Raw genomic sequence first — 22,693 nt, 5'->3', positions numbered from 1 at the left:
TGAAAAACGAGTTTAATAATTTAAAAGAAGTATTGAAAGGCCTAGGAAAGCTGCAAATAGCAGACTATGATAAAGAATTTTTGTTGAGGACTGACGCTAGTAATGTAGGCATGGGCGCAGTACTGTTACAGAAAAATAATCAAGGAGAATGGGTGCCAGTACAGTGGGCGTCTAAGAAGTTTACCGTTACGGAAGTTAATTATGGTATATCAGAAAAAGAAATGTACGCAGTTTTTTGGGGCGTTAAAAAGTTTGAATATGAATTAAGAGGTAGGAAATTTAGAATAGAAACTGATCATAAAGCGTTGGGCGAAATAAGAAACAAGCCCGACTTTAAGAATGCTAGAATTAATAGATGGGTCGAGAAGATTCAGGAATTTGATTTCGTGATAGAATATAGAACTCCAGAAAATATGGTCGTAGCCGATGCGCTAAGTAGGGTATATACAAAAGAAAAAGATGCAAAGAAAAAGAGAAATGAAACACGCCGTGATAGACAAAAAGAAGGGAAAAGAAATAAGCATGTAAAAATTGTAGAAGGTAAAGAATACTGGGTATTTGATAGTGGTAGAGAAGGCGAGATGCCTTTGGAACAAGACAGAGAGAGATTAATAATGGATTGTCATGTAAATTTGAGCCACAGAAGCAGAACAACGGTATATTATGAGTTGAGGAAACAGTATTATTGGCCAGGAATTAAGGATCAGATCGAAAAGGTCCTTAAGAATTGCGAGACTTGTCAGATTTTTAATAGAAAAACGAGTGGCGGTACTGATTTAGTGAACACAACAAGATATTTAGAGAAGGTTGGCTTAGATTTAATAGAATTTAGGGATGAGAAAGCGTTTATTGTTTTGGCAGTTGATTACTTTACAAGGAGATTATGGGGCAGAGTATTGAAGAGCAAGCACGCATCTGGAATTGCCGAATTTATCAAGGATTTGTGTAAACAGGGTAGAAAACCAGAGGAAATCATTACGGATAATGGTAAAGAGTTTTGCAACGAAAAAGTTACCGAGCTATGTAGAAATTTAGATATTAGTCATAGAAAGGTCAGCGTTGAGTCGCACAGAAGTAATGGAAGAGTAGAAAGAGTTATTAGAACTGTAAGAGATAGTATTTTAAAGAGCCAAAAAGAAAAATTCGAGAACAAGGTTTATGAAGCTATTGAGAAATATAATTTAAGTTTTCATGCTGGTATTAAGTGCACGCCAGTAGAAGCTTTAACCGATAATACAGGAAATGTTAGTATGGAGAATAGTCCAGAGGGAAAGTATGCGCAACAGTTTAAAAGTTGGTTTAGAGAAAAGTTCAAAAGGAACCAGATAGTTAGGGTTGCCAAGAATGAGAATTTAAAGGGATGTAGTAAGTATAGTAAGGGTCGATTTTTAGACATGGGAAGAGTGATTGAGCTATGTCCAGGGGATTCATATATAGTGAGATTAGAGAATGGAAGGTTGGTGAAAAAAAGGCATTATGATCTTAAGGGTGTAGGGGATTTAAAGTATGTTGAAGGAGACTAACCGTCTGGAGGGGGGATGTTATAATCAGTAATAATATTAAACCCTAATTATGTTAAGCACTTATATATATTAATAAATTGACATTCTATACGATTCAATAATTCTTAAAAGAGCATAAATATAACATTATTTTTACTTTGTTTGTCTAGAAAAACCAATAAAAACCTAAAAAACAAGACTAATAAATATACTACCAAACTAAGAATAACCTAACCTAGATTCTGTTTTAAACAACATAAACTAAGTATAAACATGTTTATCTTTAGCAAAAATTAAATGTAATGACAAAAGAAAGCAATAGGCTAAAACATATTTTTACAAATTTAGATTTCTATTTAACTCATAGTTTATTAGAAAACATTATTAAATTGGTTTAAATAATATATTTTTCATAAACTATGATCAAATTAGATGTTTCTAAGACCATTTTTTTACTTATGTAAATTTTTCTCTGTTCCTTTCCGCTCTGGACGCTTCGACTTTTAAAAAACAGGGCTAAAAATAAAAAATTCTTAATTTATATTGGTAAGGGGGGGGATAAAGTGAAAATTAGCCATATTTATATATCGTAAACTTAATTTTAATAAAACTTTAAGGGTACATTGATTCACATGTAATTTAGTACATAGAGAGTCAAATATATACCTAAAGAAAATATACCTTAAGCTTTTTCAATATAGAAGATTTCAATAAACTTTAATTTCCTTCAATAGTGATTTTATAGGCACCTTTTTGGCGTTTTTAAATATGACTGTAGTGCTTTCTATGATATATAATAGCCTTTCAAAGATATTGAGGACCTGTACATATCTAAAAGAATGACGAAAATTTTTACATGCTGAAACAAGATTGCGTGCAATGTATTTTTATTTATTTATTGAGCACCACGCAGACTATCTTTACTGCTCAATCATTTTCCCGTACCATTTCACCCAATCTTTTTACAAGTCTTCTCCTATGGTTTTAATTTTTTTAAATTTGCTTTGGTCTATCTCTCCGACTGTAACAGAGCCTCCTATTTGTCTCAATTTATTCAAAATTTCATCGAAATTTTAGAATTTTTTTAGAATGTCGTTACGTTTTATACGTTAAATCTCAACACTTCTGAAATGAGAATTCCCCCAACTCTCAAGATGCACAAATTAACAATTTTTAACATAAGCAAATGTTTTATTATAATTTTGAAAATAATGAATAATCAAAAATTGAAAGCCTATATTTACATATTTGAGTTTGGCATGTTATATAAACAATTTTTATTTAAAATTTATGCTGTATATCGACCATTTTATACATTTCTGTTTGCACTTATTATTTCATATACGTATATAGAAATCACAAGTACTCCAAATTTAGCGCCTTTTTTTAAAAAACAGCAATTCTATTACACTAATGCTGATTTGATCAATATAGCTGCTAAAAGACTTAATTCAAAAAACTAGGCATATACTACATGGTGAAAAGATATACATACATTGAAGCCTAAGCTGCATAAAAAATAAATATATTAATAATATTCAAACAAACTAAAGGAAGATAGACACAAAATTGATTTGAATTTAGAAGTTTTCAAGGCCTGGATAATCGTAGACCAATAGACTAGTATATAAAAAATCACTTGAAATATATGCATTTAAAAGTCGTAATTTTTTTTTTAAAAAATTAATTTAGAGTAAAAAATAAGAACTAGAAAGCTAAAAAACAACAACCACTAAAATTACCAAAATACAAAATAAAAATAACATATTTAATTGTAATTTTTTGTAAATTAAGTATATAGGGTCTTTTAATTTTGTTTATTATTTGGTTGTTTTGTTCACCTAAGAAGAAGATTCATGACAAAAATCTTTCGAAAAATAAACAAAAGATATTAAGTAATAAATTTTATTAAAATACCTTTACTGAAAGAAAACATCGACAATAAAATTTATAATAGCTTATACACTGACGGTTAGTATAATGCAAACTGGGTAAGTTGTGATATACAAAACAATAAAATATCTTACATTCTAAATTACTTATATTTTTATAAAATACAATAAAATAAATTTGTACTACATTGCAAGATGGGTTCAGAAATAGAAAAATGAGTACAAAATCAATTTGATAATGAATTATGTATGTGTTTTGTAAATATTATAAGGGATTAGTAAGTGATGTACATCAATCTCTTTAAACTTTGCAGGTTTAATTTTTTCAATCGTAAATTTATAGTAGCGAGATCGCGTGGTAGGTTTAGTAATACCACTCTTCGATTTTTTTATTTAATATTATTCATGTTTATGTTACAATATTTCAGTTTTATTATGAAAATGCTAGTACAAGATTATTTGTCAGTAGCAAAGTAAAACCATTTATGAAAGGTTTATCAGGTTACTACTCCGGGCCAATTAAATTGTCATTAAAAAAGCAAATGGCGGCGGAAGTAACATCAAATTTACATGATTTAAAACCATATGTAGATTAAGAATAAATGTAGAAAATCTAAACCATCCAATCTATAAAGCTTACTTATCAATTCGATAAATATAATATTATATAGAAAAAAGTTTCTTCATGTAATGTTTACCAAATGGAAAATATTTAAAAAAATATAGGCAAACCCATTTAATGTAAAAAAAATAAAACTGCAAGAAGAAAATATAGAATCATTGGCAATTTTCAGTTGCAATAAATTTATTTAAAAATCAGCACAGCATCACGGATTGATTTTATGGGCAAAATTTTAGTTACCATAGAGAAGCAGCTCTTACGTCATAAATGACAAAGAAAAACATGGTTCTGGGGATGGTCGCTTTGTGTCATTGTATTAAAAAAATTAGAAACAAATTCATTTGAGCTCAAAAAATTATTTCGCTGTGGTGTTGAAATATTCGCAGCTATATTATATGTAGATGGTAATTTTTAGTTCAGACGAGTTGTAAAACTCGTGTGGGTTAAGCCACAGGGATCTACGGCCATATGGAAGACACGCCCAAAGAACTGTAATGTTTAGGGCCACTTCTGTTAGAATGTAAGTAAAGTCTATATATGTTGTATGATCCTCAGCGTAGAGTCTCTAATGTGTTATTATTCTAGCCATGTCAAGAGAATAGAAGAAGTTGTCGGAAGGTTTCGTGATCCCATCACACAGGACATGAAACGCGTCGGTGAAACCGAATAGTCCAATAAAAGATGGTCCATAAAATAGAGAGCCGTGCTGCGGCTGTGTAAGCAATCGTTTACGCGATGCTGATGATAGTCGGTGCCTTTTGTGATTGTAAGAAGATGTTCCTCCACAGATCATTAAGCCCGTGCCACATAATCATATATGCTGGACATAATTTAATGTGTGATATGGATCAAGTAACTGATTTGCTCGAGCCAAACACACATTATTAAGCCAACAAATTTAATGGCTTATATTATGGCGATTAAAAAAATTTAATGTACAGTTTGATGATTGCAATCCTAAGTTCTTCTGTTTCTTTTGTAACTTTATTCAATAAAGTAGCACAACCCTGTCATTCACAAAATAGTAGAGGTCATGAGAGGTTTTCTCGTGACTTATAAAATACGCTTATAATCATTTAAAAACAAAGAGGAAAATAAAGTGCCTCTTTACGTGCTTTGTTAATATAAATAATTGTCGATTTTATTTTTTTATTCTGGAATATAATACATTTTAGTCATCAACACAATTGTGATGACTTGGCAGTTGAGATTATAAGTATGTATTATTTTAATTATGAAGAATTATACCAAATAATTTATATATTTTAAAGCTCCATAACATATACATTTGATGGGGATTTTAGGTAATTAAAAAAGAGCATTACTAAATAATTAATAGTAATAGATTAAACATTTCGAATATATACTAGTTTTTTGATAATGAAAAATATAACGAATAAAGACGATTTGACGCCTTAAGATATTATAAGCTATAAATTATATTACAAATTATTTTAGCAATGTACCATATTTTTCAATCAATTTCTTAATTGTAATATATTTATAATATGAACACATTTTATTAATTGTCATGTGATATTAAATATGAAACATTTTCCTTTTCAATTGAATAATATAAAACACCAAGATGAATTTGTTAATATATTCATATAAAAAATATTTTTTATAATAAAAGGGAAATTTTTTTTTAAAAAAACAAAAAGTATTAGAAACTATTTAATAGACGCATTGATTTTGATGTGCTTGAATATAAGCTTCACTGGCTGGTGCTAAAACCCCTACATCGACTAAAGTTCTCGGCTGTGGTGTACATTCAGCATAATCAACTACTGTAGCTTGTGGCGGCTGGCTGATCATCTTAGATAAACATTCGGCATTATTAGGTACATCACAAGATGTTACTGATCCTTTCATTGATGTCGGTAAGTGGGTGCTATTATCACATAATGAGTTGATCATGTTAGAGGGATTAGCACATTCACTAGGAGCTTGCTGGATTGGTACGTAAACAGTATTGGCAGGGTTCTGAGGAGTTCCTTGCACAGGATGCTGAGGAGTTTGAGAAGGCTGAGCAGGTAAAGCAGGCTGAGAAGGTTGAACAGGTACACCTGTGCCTTGTGATGGTGGCGTTACACAAACATTGGATCCGTTGTATGGTGTATTAGATGGGTTCATTGGGACTGGATTGACTGGTGGCATCACACATAGTGACTGAGCGGGTACAGTGGGCACAATGGGCATAGCTGGCATAACTGGGGTTCCAGGAACATTAGGAGTTCCAGGAACATTCGTAGGTGGTTGCGGACTATAGGTAATTGACGTGGGTGGTAAGGGTTCAGGCACTTCTTCCTCGGGAGTTACTGGTGTACACTCAACTACATTCTTTATCTTACACTGAGTTTCTTGTTTTGGTGGTTGATTGGATCCAGATGGTGGTAAGTAGTTGCCTTGTCCAGGAGTTTGGGGAGTTTGAGGAGTTTGATATGGCATTGGCACAGGGTTTACGATAGTAGTGGCAGCGGGTACTGGTGGCTGGAATACTTGTGTAACGGCAGGAGGTTGAGGTGGAGAGGGGGGCAGTATAACGTTAGGCATCACTGGCACGCTTGGTTGTCCTGGGAAATTTCCTCCGGGCACTTCTGGCTGGCCTACTGCGCAAATTGGTGGTTGTTGACTATATCCTGATGGTCTCATTGGCTGTCCTACTGGTGGATTGTTTCCTGGCGATCCTACTACACAATCTGTTGGCATTCCTGAAGGCGGTTGAGCAACTAGAGGTTTACTTGGAACTCCACAATTCTCTATTTGTCCTCCACTTAAATTTGGTATACTAGGAACTCCTGTATTAGAAGGAGCGCATATATTGGAGTAGACACTCTGAGCACACAAAAGAGCTGCACTTAAAAACTTTATATTTCTCATATTGTTTTTTTATAAATTTTTTTTTTAAATATTTATTTTTAAAACATTGTTAGAGATCAAATATTTTAATTGAGTAGTTTTTTCAAACTGTTTCATCAGAAATAAATAATTTTTTTAATTTATTTTTAGAAATTAATAATACATTAAAAGAGAAGTTTAGTTAATATTTCTGTCCATTCTCAACACAACCAAAATGTTTCATGTTTATATTTATGTTTCAAAGTTTAAAACATTTGAAAGAGAGAAAGTTTTCAAAAAATTAATTTTTATTAGTAGTTATTTTATCTTTATTATTGTATTTCTAGCGTAAATTAAATCCTTTGTTATTTAAAATCTTCATATTGATTTTTTTTCGTAATGTTTATTGGTTTTTAAGGTGATTAAACTTACAAAGTATTGATTAAGTACGCTGGTCCGTCTAAATGGATAGAGACAGTGTCTATAAAGTCAGCCTATTTTTTTAATATATTTACTTTGTCAACATATAATATTACCTTGTGTATATATAAAACTTAAAAATTTTTTATTATCGATTAATTGTCAACGTTAATTTATAATATAATTAGTTTATTTGTTTTTTCCACCAATTTCTCGGGCACAGCAAATTTTAAATACCTATTTATTTACCATAGTACTTTTCGTGTTTTTCCATTGTTTATAATGTAATTATAGGGCATTAGTTGCAATATGCTTCAGTTTACAGTCCTCTGGTGTTTTTGAGTTATGTGGTCAAATTGAACTCAGGTCAGTTTCATCTTAACAAAGCTCATTTATTTAACCTAGTATTGTTTTAAACTCTGTAAACATTATTAAATATAGAAATATGTATAATGTTTTACTTTTTATAATAATTTGACCTTTATAAAATATTATTAGACTCCGCCTGATGTATTGGTTCATGGGATCATAAAATAGCCATCTTTTGCACAAAGCTTGTAGAGCCTTGAGGCTTTGACGATATTTATAGTTCCAAAAAAAATGTGTTCAAATTCTGCCAAGTTTGATTCTTGTTGCTTTGAAACATTGTCTTGTGTCATTACAAAAGAGTCTTCTCTACTTTAGAATAATTGAGTTGTTATTTATAGAAAGACTTATGTCAATTAGGACTTTTAATACGCAGACCCTAATTATACGAAGCTATCTTCACTTTGGATAATGCCCACTCGTTGCTGAGATTATTATATATCTTTTAAGTGAGTAAGAATGATCTAATGTGTAAGCTTCATTTTGTCGGAAATAAAAGTGCTTTTTTTTGTTTTGCGTGGTAAAATTTCATGTTTCAGTCCTATTTACATTACATAAGATAATATTATTCTTGTGCCCACGTATAAGCCTAATTTACATACATTTCTAATTTGATCATTTGAATATAAAACCTTTCATCATTCTTATGCTTTAGTATATAGCTTAACTTCCTTACTATTAGTAACAAAAGAGCCTCTTATTTGGTTTTAAAAAAGACTTTCTAGCTGTTTCAAGCCTCAACTTCATGTTGCAGTTCTGATTTCCAATGGTTTTTAAGAATCTTGTCTGTATATACGCTTCCGTTCGGAGGTCTAATTGAGAATTTGGTATTTGCACGATATAAATTATTACAACACTCAATTAAAAAAATAAATTTTGGTTTCTTTATTTAGAGAAACCATGTGAACTAAAGTAAGTCGTATTTATGTCGCTATTAAGATTTTACCCCGCATAGAGAATATTTAAACTTGTGATTATATATAAAATGATAAATTCTTTTTTTTTATATTCGGCTTTTTCCTTAATCCGCGTCTCAGCTTGTTCGTTTACTTTACATTACTGGACTGAGTAAAATCTAGTTTTTTAGCGTGGGTTAATCCATCCTTCTTACATATTTGTAAGTAATTACAGCTCTGTGCCACGTGTACAAACGGGGATCATGGGAGGGATATGATCTACTGGCATCGTGACATGTTAATATTTCGTCAGTTTTTCTTATTACTTATATGTGGATACAATAATTCACATATAAATATTAAATTGTGACTTAATAATAAATATCTTATTACAATGTAATATCTTGATACGCTTAACCGAGCAAAAGAAAATTAATATTTTTTTGAAAAATCCTACCCCTAAATGGTAGAAGCGGAAAAAAATAAATCCATAGAAAATGAAAAGACAGAAGAGAAAATAAATCAAACGGCAACTGAAGAGAAAAAGGAAGCACAAACAGAAGAAAAGAAAACTGATGTAGAAAACAAATCTGAATTGGAGAAGAGCGAAGCACCAGCAGAAAAGCACGAAGCCGAAAAAAGCGAAAGCGCTTGGGACGCACCAACAGAAAAATCCGAAGGAGGTTGGGATGCACCTACAGAGAAGAGTGAAGGCGCCTGGGACGCACCTACAGAGAAGAGTGAGGGAGGCTGGGACGCGCCAGCTGAGAAATCTGCAGGAGGTTGGGACGCGCCAGCTGAGAAAAGCGAAGATGCTTGGGGAGCTCCATCTGAGAAAAGTGAAGGCGCTTGGGGAGCTCCATCTGCTTCCACGTGGGATGCTCCTGCTCCTAGTGTAGAAAACAATAATAACTCATCAAGAGACAAAGAAGAATACAGACCAAGATCTTATGAACAAAGACCAAGCGAATCACATCGTAGGGAAGAATACCCCAGGAAAAGATTTGATAGAGGAGATAATGACAGATACAGTTCATCATACGGCCAGGATAAAAGATTTAGATCAGAAAGAGAAGATGACAGATATGGAAATGAAAGAAGAGGAGGATATCCATCAAGAGACAGAGAAGAAAGATATGGCCAAAGAGAGGAAAGATATGGTGGACCAAGAGAAGAAAGATATGGTGGACCTAGAGAAGAAAGATACGGGCAGAGAGAAGAAAGATATGGCCAAAGAGAGAGAGGCCATGGAGGAAGAGATTCATATGGGTCAAGAGATAGGGGCTATGGCCAAAGAGAAGGCTCAAGGGACGGACCAAGAGAAGGTGGCTATGGACAAAGAGATGCGCCAAAAGAAGGCGGCTATGGACAAAGAGAAGGTTCAAGAGAAGAAAGATATAGTTCTAGAGAAGGCTCAAGAGAAGGGGGCTATGGACAGAGAGAAGGTTCAAGAGAAGAAAGATATGGATCAAGAGAAGGAGGCTATAGTCAAAGAACCTCATCTTATGGCTCAAGGGAAGGATCATATGGATCTAGAGAAGGCTCAAGAGAAGGAACCGGAAGAAGCCATGAGCAATACGAGAGATCATCAGGAAGAGGAAGATACGACAGGGAAGGCCCTTCTACATATGATCCTATGTCGGAAGGAGCCCAAAAGTCTTATGAATCAAGGCCCAAGAAAATCATCCCTGAGAATGTCCCCCCTTCTAAGACACTTGGTGTATTCGGTCTGAGTTTGTATGCTACTGAAGAAGATCTGAGAGAATTTCTCAATGAGGAACTTGCAGACATAAAAGACTACAAGCTTACAATCATCACGGACTACGAAACAAAGAAAAGTAGAGGATTTGGATTCGTCTACTTCCAATGTCTAGAAGATTGTATAAAGGCCAAGGAATCACTAAGAGGTAAGTCGATCAAAGGTAAAGAAATTCGTGTTGATTATTCTATTAGTGATGCATTAAGGCCCAATTATCGTTAAACAATAAAAAACTATTTTATGAAATCTTAATTAATACAAAAATAACCCTTTTTACGATTCCAAATAAAATGACACTGGAAAATCGCCTTTAAGTGAACACGCAGTAGATGCACATGTTACAACAAATAAAGTCCCGTGCCGTTTTTACCTGTGGTGAACTATATACAGACCTAATCTCTAAATATTTAGATTTTTTCAAATAGTTTTGACAATATAGCGATGATATATTCGAAAAAATTAGAATAATTGAATCGACGAGCACACATAGACCTTATGGTACTGGCCTATCGATCTACTATTTAACATCTCGAAGCAAAAAATCTCCAACTTTGATAAATTTATAATATAAGAACTCTTGCTACATTTCAACCCCCTGTGGTATTAATTATCGCAGTATTCTAATTTTTTAAAAAGTTATTTTTTTTCATCCCGAAGAAAACTTAAACCGAAACAATGGCATGTACATGAAAGCAACGAATGGGAGAAGCCTTCCTATTGCAAATGCAAGAATTTATTATGGCCTGCGGGCCGAACAATAAACTAATCAATACATCCATATTGCAGGGAGAAGAATCATAGAATGCTATTTACAATCAGGCCACCCTTACTTTATATATATTCATAATTAAAAGATTTAATTATAAGTATTTTCGGTGTCATTTTTTTTTATAAGTTCAGTCCACTTAAACTTATTTGACATTTCTAAATCTAACTTGATTATATAATTGTATACTCTGGAATATCCTGAACTTGTAATTTTTTTGATATTTTTATCAATTAAATCGCGCTTAGAAATTAATATGTCGATAATTTCTTCATATTCATGCTTATCACACGTAGCAAGATATCCCAATATTCCTATTGTGACATTAAACTCATCAAACAAGTGCATATTCCGAATTATTAATTTTATATCTCTTTTGCTTAATATTTCATATCCATCTATTAGATATTTATAATCTTCTAGATTATTAAATAAGTAATCTCTGATATATTTACTTTTATCCACTAAATACCTTACTAGGTATTTATTAAATAGTACTTTATCATATTTGACTAATAATAGACTCGTGAGTCTTATTTCATAACACACATCTCCACGACTAGTTATAGAATAATTCTCCAAGCCCATTAGGATTTCATCTTCAAAATGTCTTATGTCTTCTTTGTAGTATAGAAGAGATTTATAGATAGATGTTATAAAGTCAATATTCATATTAAGCTTGATGGCCTTTTTATATTCTAGTATTATTGTTTCTAAATATTTATAATTCCGAATATTGGCTACGATTATGTTATGATTTGACTTTTTACGATTTTTAAATAGGAATTCAAAAATGACCTCTGAATCAATTGACCAGATTATATTCACTAATTCAAAGTTTTTTAAATTTTTCGAAAGCATGAAAATTATATTATTTGTAACTTCCTTGGTCTCGATCAAATCTTTATACTGTGCTGAACTACAAATAAGCGATAATATTTCTATGTATAAATTGCATAAATTATCGAAAAATCGATATTTAAACAGTGAACTAAGATCCAAAAGCAAATACTTTTCAGATTCTAAGAACTCCCTTTCATACATTATGGAATATTTAAAGTTGTAGCCTAGGTTTATATAAGACAGTGTCACATTATCATTATCTTCTACTCGTACCTGGTAATCGTATTTCATTATGATCTCATTTTTCAGTTGCATAACTGTGATGTCTGTACTATTCATAGATAAATATTCTCCTATCTCAATATTAAAAATACGATTAATTTTCTCATATGAATCTAATAAATCATCATACCTTTTTATAAATAAATCTAAATTAAAATATGAAGAAAGAATCGAGGCAGAAATTCTTCTTATCTTTAAATTCATATCAAATATACATGTATAAACCAGAATATTAATCAACTCGTCTGTCGGATTTCTTCTTATAATAGAATATATTAGAAACAAAGCATATTCTCTAACTAAACAACTTCTATAATTAGTATCATCGCAACTATAAAAGACACTTCTTTTAATAATCGACAAGTCAATCTCAATCTTATAATTCTTAAAAAACAATGATCCTAAAATATGAAATGAATTAATCCATAACATTTCATTAGCAAAAATATCTGTTAATAAAGATTGTATATGGTTACTAATTTCAATGACATCAAAATATTTGATAATCCTTAAAAATGATCTAGAAAGAGAATATCCAAATTTGAAATTATTAAAATTCAGATATTTGAAAAATATACTGGGGGTAATAAGATCCTTGTGGTGTTTGTATTGGTGAGATAAAATCTTGAAACTGTAAATTCTATCTGACATAGATAATTCATCTTTTGTCAGATAATTTATGAGAAAATCTTTTTCATGCAGATTTAAATTTTCGATTCTATTTATAGTTTTTTCGCATAAATTTTCATAAACCAACAAACTCGAACAAACAAACTCTATAATATTTTTATGCAATTTTTGAATTTTACTTAATTCTTTTAGAACGATGTAACTATTATAATTTGTATTTTCTAAAATATATTTTATATCGAATATTTTTACAATAATTTTAATGGTTAATTTTTCCTTAATACAATTTTCAGTAACAAATTTGAATATTTCATTTCTCTGTTTTTTATCCATAATTTCTATAAAATTAAAAGGATTACTCAATAAAGTATAAAGACAAGTTTGTAATAAAATGAGTTTCATTTCAAAATTTAAGTTTTCTTCATGAAAATTAAAAGCAAAATTTAATATTTCAGAAATATTAGTAGATTCAATATTTTTTATAAAATGCAGTATTTGCGGCATTTTCTTTATGTCTCTTGTGCAATAAATCGAGAGTTTTTTATAATCAAAATTTTCGCAATATTCTTTCAATTTATCAGTTGTTAACTCAGTCATAAGGGGCAAATATTGAAAAGCCTTTAACTTGTTCTTTAAGTTTCAAAGTTTTTATATTTTTTTGGGCTCAGTTGTTAACTCAGTAAGGTACAAATTTAAAAGCTTTTGACTTGTTCTTTAAGTTTCAATTTTTAGTATTTTTTGGGCTCAGTTGTTAACTCAGTAAGGGGCAAATATTAAAAAGCTTTTGACTTGTTCTTTAAGTTTCAGATTTTTGGTATTTTTTTTCATTTTTTTTAGGGCTCAATGTCCGACTCAAGCAGTAGTGAAATTGAAGAACTTGGTATAAATTTGAAAGAATTTAGTATGAAGAGACAAACCAGACTTGGTTCACGTAAAACGACTCAGAGTACAAAACAAGAAGATGATTTAATAGACACCCCGACAGAATTACAATATTACACACTTTTGAAAAATGCCATGTCAATATTAAAAAAAGATAAAGAAGACAGATCTAGTAATAAATTGAGACTTCCTCTCGAAGTTAAAAGAGAAGGCATAAGAACTAAAGTAAATATAGTAGAAATTGCTGATATTTTAGATAGAGAAGTTTTTCATATTACGAAATTTATAACAAGCGAGTTAATGGCAGAAGGGTCAGTAAAAGACGATGGATATTTGTGGATAAAAGGGAACTTTTTAAAGGCCAAAATTCAAGAAGTTTTAAGGAAATTTATAGAGAATTTTGTGGTATGTAAAAGTTGTGATGGAATTGAAGATACGGCGATAATAAAAGAACAAAGGTTGTTTTATTTGCAATGTAATAAATGTGGCGGGCGTCATTGTGTTGGAAATGATATTGATGGATTGTCAAGTAAAAGCGGAGTAAAACCAAAATTAAGAGGAATAATTTAAAGAAAACTGAGTATTTAAAATTATAATAAAAATTTTACATTAAATTTTTAATTTATGTCATAATTTTAGTGTCATGGTTGTAAATTTATCTCATAATTATAGTGTCATGGTTGTAAATTTATCTCATAATTTAGTGTCATGGTTGTAAATTTATAGCAATTATAATATCGTAGTTACATTTTAATTGCTATCTCATAATTATAATGTCGTAGTTTCATTTTAATTTAGCTACGAAGTTAAAACATAAACATCCAATTAAATTGTGTTTTTAAGGATGTTACAAAAACACATCTATTTTTTTTGCACAAGTATCTTCAATATAAGCTTGAAAAATTGCTTAACTATTTGTTAATTTGCAATACACAAAATTAAAATAAAAAGATAAATTAATTTATTCACTTTTTTTTTAAGATATTTCTTCGGCTGTCAATGTACTAATTCCTTTTTCTGGTAATTCTTGTGCCATTTCTTTATAAAACCTTTTCGCTATACTCAATACCATATCAATACTCAAATTATAATTCCCTTCTTCCATAAATCCTTGTATCCATTTAGGCAATTTAGTCTTTTTATCTTTAGTGTCAAACCTTTGATCTGCTAAAATCATCAACCCATAATCTTTTTTATTTCTCAATACTCGTCCTAAACACTGAGCCGTGTGTCTCATAGCGTCAAATGTAAGAAATTCATATTCTTTAATATTATACTCATTTCTTAAAAATTCTAATCTTTTTTTTAATCTAACACTTTCCGTATATTGGAAAGGTATTCCCAACATAACAACACATCTACCATAACCATCTTCAAAATCAACACCTTCTGACACTTTACCCCTTGCTACACAAAATAATACGGCGCCTCTGCCACATCTACAAGCTTTTTTGTAATTATTAAGTGCTAAATCTGTTTCTCTGTGGTCTGGTGACTCAATAAAAATTAATTTATTTTTCATTATATCAGTTATTATATTAGTTTCTGACCATAAACTGACAATTTCTTCCATGTAAATATATGACGGGAAAAAACATATTAAACCATCAGGAACATTTTTACTTAGTTCTATTAGTAATGTACCATAATTCCGTACTACTGATGGTTCACTTCTCAATGAAAATGAAGTAGTTATAGTATTGACACCATTTTCTTCATTAGTAGATTTTATAGTCATTTGATCATTGCCTTTAGTCAATATTAAAGGCGAAATTGCATTTCTATCTAAAGTAGCACCTATTTCTACAACTTTTTTTGGTACAAAATTCAATATCTTAGGATACATTTCTATTGGACTTAACGTACCACTAGTAATAATCACATTTTTAAATTTTGAAAAAACTTGTGAAATAGCTATAGAAGAATCAAGACACGCTAGTCTCAAAATTGGATTAAAAACAGTATGAGCTTGTGTGTCATAAGGTTCAAAAATAACGGAAAATCCTTTAGAATACATAGAAACCATAGTACCGAAATCGGCGACACGCCGCAATGAGTACAAATCATCGTCATCAAATTCAAGAGATTGAATCAAAAGTCCAAGTCTCTGAGAACAGAATTTTAATGTTTTCTTGTCTAAAAATGTCAAATCTCGTATAGATTGACAAAAATTTACTGGTGTTTCAGTAGTCAAATGAGTTGTTTTAAGTTTTGTTTTAAAAAATTCTACCAATCTTTTTAATATTCCAACAAAATGTGCTGAATCTCTCAAATTCCCAGGAATAAATTCGTATTTTCTTTCTTCTTCAGCGTAAAAATGTGGAATAGTGTCTTCTGTACAAATATTTAAAGTACCTTTCATTTTTTGATATTCTTTTAATAATACATTTCTATTTTCTTTTTTTTTAATATCTACACATTTAACAAGTTTTTTTAAACATTTTGTCGCGTTATCCAATGTTTTACGTTTTATTTCATAAGTTAAAGCTTCTATACAATGAGAATCAATATTATGTGCTTCATCAAAAATTATAATACAATCTTCACTTAGATCTTTAGAAACAATACCATAAATTTTAGGATCTATTAGATAATTATAAGTGTAAATTATACAATCGAATATTGGTAGACTATTTCTAATTAAGTAATAAGGACATATACCTTTTGATTTACCAAGTTCTAATAATTTTTCGAGTGTATAAACACCTTGCGGAATAGAGAAATCTTTATACAAATTTGTATAAAAATCACAATTTTCAAGATCTCGTAGTTTTTTACATGTCATGTCTACATTTCTAGATTGTAGAGCTTCATTGTTTACACATAAATTTTTTTTAGCTGTTAAACCTACACCTAAAAAATCGAATTTTATATATTTTTTGATATAATTGACTAGATTTTCCAGTTCACTAAGAGCTTTGTCTATTTCTGAGACAGTTCTTGAACAATAAACTAGTTTTATTTTTTTTCCATTTTTTTTCATATGAATTATGTAACTAATAGTTATACTGAGTAAAGCTACAGTTTTCCCAGTACCAGAAGGCATTTCTATTAAGATATGACCATTAGTGTCTAGATTACTTTTTAATTCTTTGATGTATTTTAATTGTTCTGGATAAATTTGAGAATATGGGAAGTAAACAGATAAGTCGTCTAGTTTGATAATCATCCTAGGGATAAAATAATATTGAAATTTAATTATACAAATTATTAAATAGTATATTTACTATTTATATACATAACTTATTGAGAAATAAATTAAAAACGAATGTTTTCTTTAAAGCTATTGGATTTATCTTACAAAATAAGAACGAACAGAGTAACTTAAAAACTAAACTGTAAATTAAAAACGGTATTAAAAATAAATAATTATTTATTGAATGAAAAACACAACAACTTAAAGACATATACTGGTCAGCCTGACAAATTAAAAACGGTATTAAAAATAAATATTTATTTATTAAATGAAAAACACAACATTTAAAAGGCATATACTGGCCAGTCTTATTTATAAAAACAAATATAGTCTAAAACTCAATTTATATTTTATTTTTTAAATGAAAAACACAACATTTAAAAGGCATATACTAGTCATTCTAATTTATAAAACCAAATAATGTCAAAACTCTATCAAATTTTATTTTTTAAATTAAAAACGACTTTTTACATATTTTCATTTTATATTTGTTTATTTTATAAATTCTTTGCTTTTGTTGTCAATATTATTCCCAATATAAATCCCAATAATCCAACACTAGCAGGTATAAACTCAAGCACCACCAATTTGAAAAATATCTCTGCATTTTTTGCATCTGCTAAACTTATTACTCCACATATAATCCCCACAGCAGTACTTGAGAAATAGAACCCTGTTCCTACTATCATCCCAGAACAAAGTATTAGATAATTATTTATAAGCGTATCTTTCATATTATTAAGTGTCACACACATTATTATACAATGTAAAATTGATAAGATCAGACCCGCTTCACATATTACAGTACCAAATATGCTTTTGTTACTGACTCTTGGTGTGCTTATACAGACTCCTGATACATATTTGGCGATAGATGACATGCCTCTGACAGTTCCTAAGATGCCGAGGATTAGACACATGACGACGCCCAAGTAACCAATAGATAAGAAACTGGTAGTGTTTTTGAGGATTAGAGTTAGAGAAGGAATGACTATAAGAGAAATGTAGAACAAAACTTTTAACATATTAAAAAAGAGGGTAATAAACAAAAAAATATGAATTATAATTATAACATCCAAAAGTATTTATAAAAAAAAAGTAAATATATCAATACATGTGTTTTCTACTGCGCTAGAAATCATGTACTGATGAATTATCTATGGATATAGAAAAGATACAAAGTAGCTATAAAAATTAGATTTTTTAAATCTCATTTAAAATTTTTAATATTAATTTTGAGCCTAAGACAACTTTTAGGCGCATTTTATTTTCAAAGTTCAAGTCTTTTCCTATTTCGCAAGTCCAAAACTAGTTAGACGGAGTTTTATAAATTTCTAAATTACATTCAAATATTAATGACATTGGCCTTGTTTTATTTAACAGTGGACATGATAATATTATGACGCTTTTTACATTCTCCAATATCGTCATGACTTTTATAAATACGATCTAAAATACATACAAAAGACCATCTATAAAATGTTTATTTTACTACTCTTTAATACCTTATAAGTTCAGACAAATGAAAATATACATAGAAAAATAAAATGATTTGTTGACTATTAATCACTGTTTCCTATAATTCTAAAAATTTCTTCTCAATTTTTGTTGTATAAAAATGTGCTCCGACTGGGATTCGAACCCAGGGCCTTCGCGTTATTAGCACGACGCTCTAACCGACTGAGCTACCAGAGCTTGAGAAATTTAAATATTTTTATTTTGATTTTATGATGCATATTTCCTCTCGCCTTTTCCCCTCCCCTATGAAATTATATGATTTATTTTTCTCTACACTAGAAATGACTGATGACATTGACGAGGCCATAAGATCAGTAGAGACAGAGATATTAAAGAGAAAGACTTCTCTTAATATTACAGATTCTTATGATGAATTAAATAATAAACTTAAAGAGATAATAAATCTCAAGAAGAAATGTACACAATTAAATTCAATATTATAAATTCAATATTATAAAGTCAATATTATAAAGTCAATATTATAAAGTTAATATTATAAAGTCAATATTATAGTTTATCTTATTTTTGTATATATTTATTTTTTGTTTATTTTTTATATGAAAAATGATAGTAGTTTTCTCATCCCAAATATAAAGCATATAAGTGATACATACACACTGAGTCTCTCTCCTATGACTGATAATTTGTAGAATGTTGAGGGTATTCCTTTAGTTCTTTTAGTAATCCAAGATGGGAAGTGGATTTTTACATAAGTGACAGTACAGACGAGGATTATGAGGAGTCTACAGAAAGAGTCAAAATGAAAGAGAGCGGACATCTTAAGGGTAAAGAAAATAAAAAGATCTAAAAAGTAATGTATGATAAACAAAAATAATATAGTATAATATTATAGATATAGATACATATATAGTATATATAATATATATATGTATATAGTATATATAAAAGATCCTTCTCTCTTCCATATTATATTACTTGTTTCTTACCCTTAAGATGTCTTTTATTATTTTAACACAACAAGAAATAGATCAAATCCCTTACTTAATTTATAAGAAGATTTTAATACAGTACAATAATATAGAAGAATCTAATAAGACACTCAATGAAATGAATATACAAAACCAGTACACTATTAGTGAGATGACAAGAGAGATAGAGAAATATAAGACGAGTATTTACTCCCTGAATTTGAGCAGGAGTGTCATAGAAATAGAGAATGAGTTTTATAAAATGAGACTTGATAATTTAATAAGAATAATAGACATAATAGAGGCAACTCAAAATAACACTATAAATAGTACTATTAATAATAATATTATAGATAATAATAGTAATAGATATGATACTACTATAAATAGTACTAAATATAATACTAGTAAAAATATTATAGATAATAATAATATTATAGATAATAATACAAATGTAATTAGCAAATTACTAAAGAAAATAAAAAAACTAAATAGAAATTACAAAATAGAAAAATCAAAATACAAGAAAACATTAGGCCTCTACACAAGCCTCTTAAGACAAAGAGACCAAAACATAATAAAAAACATAGACGACCCCCAAAATATAAGTGACCTAATAAACAAATACAAAGAATTAAACAAATCATACCAGGAAACTTACAGAAGACTGAATATCTCAGAATACACAAATAATAAACTAAGTCTCGAGTGTAGAGACTTAAGACACAAATACCAGAAATATATTCTCACAGAAAGAGAAGACATCATCCCAGTCATAGGCAGAGAAGTAGAAGATCTAAAAGGGAGAATCTTAGAATGCACTAGAAATATAAAGGATTTAGACACAGAGAAGATTTATAAAGAATACTGGGACTATATAGAAATATTAAAAGAGAAGATAAATATAAATAAGAGATATTGTAAATATACAGACGAAATTGACAAAGAGGTGAACAAGATAAACAACACGATAGTACTAATGAGGGGATATATAGAAGAAAATGATAAAATATATGAGGAATATATTAAAGAGATAAATATAGCGAATGAGATAATTAAAGAAGTGTATAGAAATAGACTTGAACATGGAGATAATTATTTATTATTAGAGATATATCATTATAAGAAGAATATAAAGAAGAACGAGCAACTGATAAATGAACAAAATACTAAGATAATTGAACAAAAAGAAAAGATAAATGAACAAAATGCTAAGATAAATGAACAAAATGCTAAGATAAATGAACAAAATACTAAGATACTTGAAAAAGAAGAAATTATTAAGAAATTGTATACTATAATAAACAAACTAAAAAAGATCAAAGAGGCGTACACTGCACTAATAAAACAACAAAGAGAAAACACACAATAAGAAAGCAGAGGATATTCTACACATGGTGAATTTTGAATAAATTTATTTATGGTTTTCTTGATCATAGGCGGCTTGCCTTTCTTTCTTAAGCCTCTCCTTCTCTGCCTCCTTTTTCTTAGCCTCTTCTTCTTTCTTCGTGTCCTTGGCCCCTACCATCCACTTCTCATCCTCGATCTTCTCAAGTCTCCTTTGTTCTTCCCTTTTCTTTTCTTCTTCTTTTTCTAATTTCCTTAATCTTCCTTCGTATTTCTTTTTACCACTTGATGTTCTACTCATGGGTGTAAAAGATTTATTATATAACATGTTATATAATAGATATATTATAGATTTAATATAAAATATTAGGTGCTAATAGATTTATTATATAATATGTTATATAATAACTAGCGTATGCTTCCCCGTTTTGAAAACGGGATCAAAAAGTTTAGTTTTTTAATATGTATTTCCTCTTTTAATCTTGTTAAGTTTTCATTTTGGAATGAATGAATTTAAAAAGGAGAAAACATGATTTTGAAAAATACTTTTTAGTAACATATAAGGAGCAAAGTCAAGCTAAAAACATTTAAAAATTATAATGAGATAATTTTTGAACTTCTAAGCTCAAGTTTTGACGCTTATATTCAACTTTTTTTTGGTACATGTTTTTGTGAATTTTTCTAGAAGGGCTAAATAAATTCTAAAAAACGATTCTGACGATATTTTGGAACTTAGTTTTACAAAAATAATAATATGAATTAAAGACGCATTTGTATATAATATACGCACTCACAATTATCAAATTGAAACGTTAATTTTAAATTTGATATTATATTAACGTAAAAGGCTCAAAACGTATCGTTATAAATTTCAAAGTCACAAAAAAGAGGGGTAAAAAATTAAATAAAATTCTTTTATATATATGATTTTATTATGTTATAGATTTTCCATGTTATAATATTCTATATTATCATCTGTTATTACAATATATGTACCACACTTCTGCCTTATAGAATATTCTAGTATTCTGTCTACTGTATAAATCTTCACTTTACTGTCTACATACTCGATCTTCTTAATATCTTCATATTTCAACTTACTGCATTTTAGAAGAACTTTCATAAAATGAGGGGGGTGTCTCATTAGATCTAAAATTTATTTATTTTATAGTGTTTTATAATACATTAGATTTAATATTTATTTTATAAAGATCTAAAATATTTGATTATCCCTTTCTCCGTATTGTAATGCCCTTTCCTCTCTACTAATATCTTGTCCATCCTCTCTAACAACTTCACACTCTCTTCATTCATCTTCTTAATATCTTCTAAATCATTTGTACTTATATTTATTTCATTATGTACTACTGTACTAATATTATCTACTAGTTGACTGGTTATTATTGATTTATACATAAGAGTCCACTTCTTATATTCCTCATTAATCTCTTTACAGAAATCTCGTCTTAGATATGAAATATCTAGTGTCTTATTAAACAAGATGTCAGTGTACTCAGTCTTCCTGGTATCATTATTAGGGATAGTATTCTTGTCAATGAACAGTTTCAACTTGTTGAGGACTTTGAGGTCTTCTTTTGAAGATGGTGGGAGTTTCTTGCAGATTTGGGAGATCAAAGTGTCAAGGGAATTTATCTTTATTTTCATAGTGGGAGGGTAAAAAAATAAAACACAAAATATTTGTATACAATCATAAATGTGTATTTAAAACAAATTTGTGTCTGGATAGACAGATTTTTATAAGGAATATTGCCAGTAGATATATTTCTACATTGTGCCACTTATTTATATTTGACATACCCCCCTCTTATAGTCTTTTACTACGTAAGGCGTATTATCTGTTTTGACATGTTGCCTCTTAAAATATTCTCATATTGTGCCACTTATGCATATTTGACATTCTGCCTCTTAATCTTTTATAATAAATAAACCCATGTTTTCCTTCTAATAAAAAGTAAATTATTAGACTCTAAATTTGTCATCT

At 29.5% G+C, this 22,693-nt stretch overlaps 12 protein-coding genes and 1 non-coding gene across 13 annotated transcripts; 4 read left to right on the top strand and 9 right to left on the bottom strand.

Annotated features, from left to right (window-relative positions):
- Positions 1–5,693: 5,693 nt before the first annotated feature.
- On the bottom strand, positions 5,694–6,899 carry VNE69_04195 (polar tube protein 1 (PTP1); the record flags this gene model as incomplete). Its single annotated transcript, XM_065473446.1, has 1 exon — positions 5,694–6,899. The coding sequence occupies one exon, from the start codon at positions 6,897–6,899 to the stop codon at positions 5,694–5,696; it is 1,206 nt and encodes a 401-aa protein (XP_065329518.1).
- Positions 6,900–9,002: 2,103 nt separating this feature from the next.
- VNE69_04194 (RNA-binding protein) lies at positions 9,003–10,520 on the top strand (the record flags this gene model as incomplete). Its single annotated transcript, XM_065473445.1, has 1 exon — positions 9,003–10,520. One exon carries the CDS (start codon positions 9,003–9,005, stop codon positions 10,518–10,520), a length of 1,518 nt encoding a protein of 505 aa, XP_065329517.1.
- A 634-nt stretch (positions 10,521–11,154) lies between these two features.
- Positions 11,155–13,416, bottom strand: VNE69_04193 (armadillo repeat-containing protein; the record flags this gene model as incomplete). Its single annotated transcript, XM_065473444.1, has 1 exon — positions 11,155–13,416. One exon carries the CDS (start codon positions 13,414–13,416, stop codon positions 11,155–11,157), a length of 2,262 nt encoding a protein of 753 aa, XP_065329516.1.
- A 246-nt stretch (positions 13,417–13,662) lies between these two features.
- On the top strand, positions 13,663–14,271 carry VNE69_04192 (eukaryotic translation initiation factor 2 subunit beta; the record flags this gene model as incomplete). Its single annotated transcript, XM_065473443.1, has 1 exon — positions 13,663–14,271. One exon carries the CDS (start codon positions 13,663–13,665, stop codon positions 14,269–14,271), a length of 609 nt encoding a protein of 202 aa, XP_065329515.1.
- A 406-nt stretch (positions 14,272–14,677) lies between these two features.
- On the bottom strand, positions 14,678–16,870 carry VNE69_04191 (general transcription and DNA repair factor IIH helicase subunit XPD (RAD3); the record flags this gene model as incomplete). The annotated part of the gene is made up of 1 exon (XM_065473442.1): positions 14,678–16,870. The coding sequence occupies one exon, from the start codon at positions 16,868–16,870 to the stop codon at positions 14,678–14,680; it is 2,193 nt and encodes a 730-aa protein (XP_065329514.1).
- A 524-nt stretch (positions 16,871–17,394) lies between these two features.
- VNE69_04190 (V-type proton ATPase 21 kDa proteolipid subunit) lies at positions 17,395–17,922 on the bottom strand (the record flags this gene model as incomplete). Its single annotated transcript, XM_065473441.1, has 1 exon — positions 17,395–17,922. The coding sequence occupies one exon, from the start codon at positions 17,920–17,922 to the stop codon at positions 17,395–17,397; it is 528 nt and encodes a 175-aa protein (XP_065329513.1).
- Positions 17,923–18,518: 596 nt separating this feature from the next.
- VNE69_04908 lies at positions 18,519–18,592 on the bottom strand. The gene has a single exon. It is a non-coding gene; the product is annotated as a tRNA-Ile (tRNA).
- A 68-nt stretch (positions 18,593–18,660) lies between these two features.
- VNE69_04188 (uncharacterized protein) lies at positions 18,661–19,223 on the top strand (the record flags this gene model as incomplete). Its single annotated transcript, XM_065473439.1, has 2 exons — positions 18,661–18,832; positions 19,075–19,223. 2 exons carry the CDS (start codon positions 18,661–18,663, stop codon positions 19,221–19,223), a joined length of 321 nt encoding a protein of 106 aa, XP_065329511.1.
- VNE69_04189 (protein kish) lies at positions 18,969–19,193 on the bottom strand (the record flags this gene model as incomplete). Its single annotated transcript, XM_065473440.1, has 1 exon — positions 18,969–19,193. One exon carries the CDS (start codon positions 19,191–19,193, stop codon positions 18,969–18,971), a length of 225 nt encoding a protein of 74 aa, XP_065329512.1.
- Positions 19,224–19,369: 146 nt separating the features above from the next.
- VNE69_04187 (uncharacterized protein) lies at positions 19,370–20,716 on the top strand (the record flags this gene model as incomplete). Its single annotated transcript, XM_065473438.1, has 1 exon — positions 19,370–20,716. One exon carries the CDS (start codon positions 19,370–19,372, stop codon positions 20,714–20,716), a length of 1,347 nt encoding a protein of 448 aa, XP_065329510.1.
- A 42-nt stretch (positions 20,717–20,758) lies between these two features.
- Positions 20,759–20,992, bottom strand: VNE69_04186 (uncharacterized protein; the record flags this gene model as incomplete). The annotated part of the gene is made up of 1 exon (XM_065473437.1): positions 20,759–20,992. The coding sequence occupies one exon, from the start codon at positions 20,990–20,992 to the stop codon at positions 20,759–20,761; it is 234 nt and encodes a 77-aa protein (XP_065329509.1).
- Positions 20,993–21,628: 636 nt separating this feature from the next.
- Positions 21,629–21,835, bottom strand: VNE69_04185 (uncharacterized protein; the record flags this gene model as incomplete). Its single annotated transcript, XM_065473436.1, has 1 exon — positions 21,629–21,835. The coding sequence occupies one exon, from the start codon at positions 21,833–21,835 to the stop codon at positions 21,629–21,631; it is 207 nt and encodes a 68-aa protein (XP_065329508.1).
- A 59-nt stretch (positions 21,836–21,894) lies between these two features.
- VNE69_04184 (uncharacterized protein) lies at positions 21,895–22,356 on the bottom strand (the record flags this gene model as incomplete). The annotated part of the gene is made up of 1 exon (XM_065473435.1): positions 21,895–22,356. One exon carries the CDS (start codon positions 22,354–22,356, stop codon positions 21,895–21,897), a length of 462 nt encoding a protein of 153 aa, XP_065329507.1.
- Positions 22,357–22,693: the final 337 nt, after the last annotated feature.

The sequence above is a fragment of the Vairimorpha necatrix genome, chromosome 4 (genome assembly GCF_036630325.1).
Source record: "Vairimorpha necatrix chromosome 4, complete sequence".
NCBI lineage: Eukaryota > Fungi > Microsporidia > Nosematidae > Vairimorpha > Vairimorpha necatrix.
This window is presented reverse-complemented; position numbering and strand designations above follow the sequence as displayed.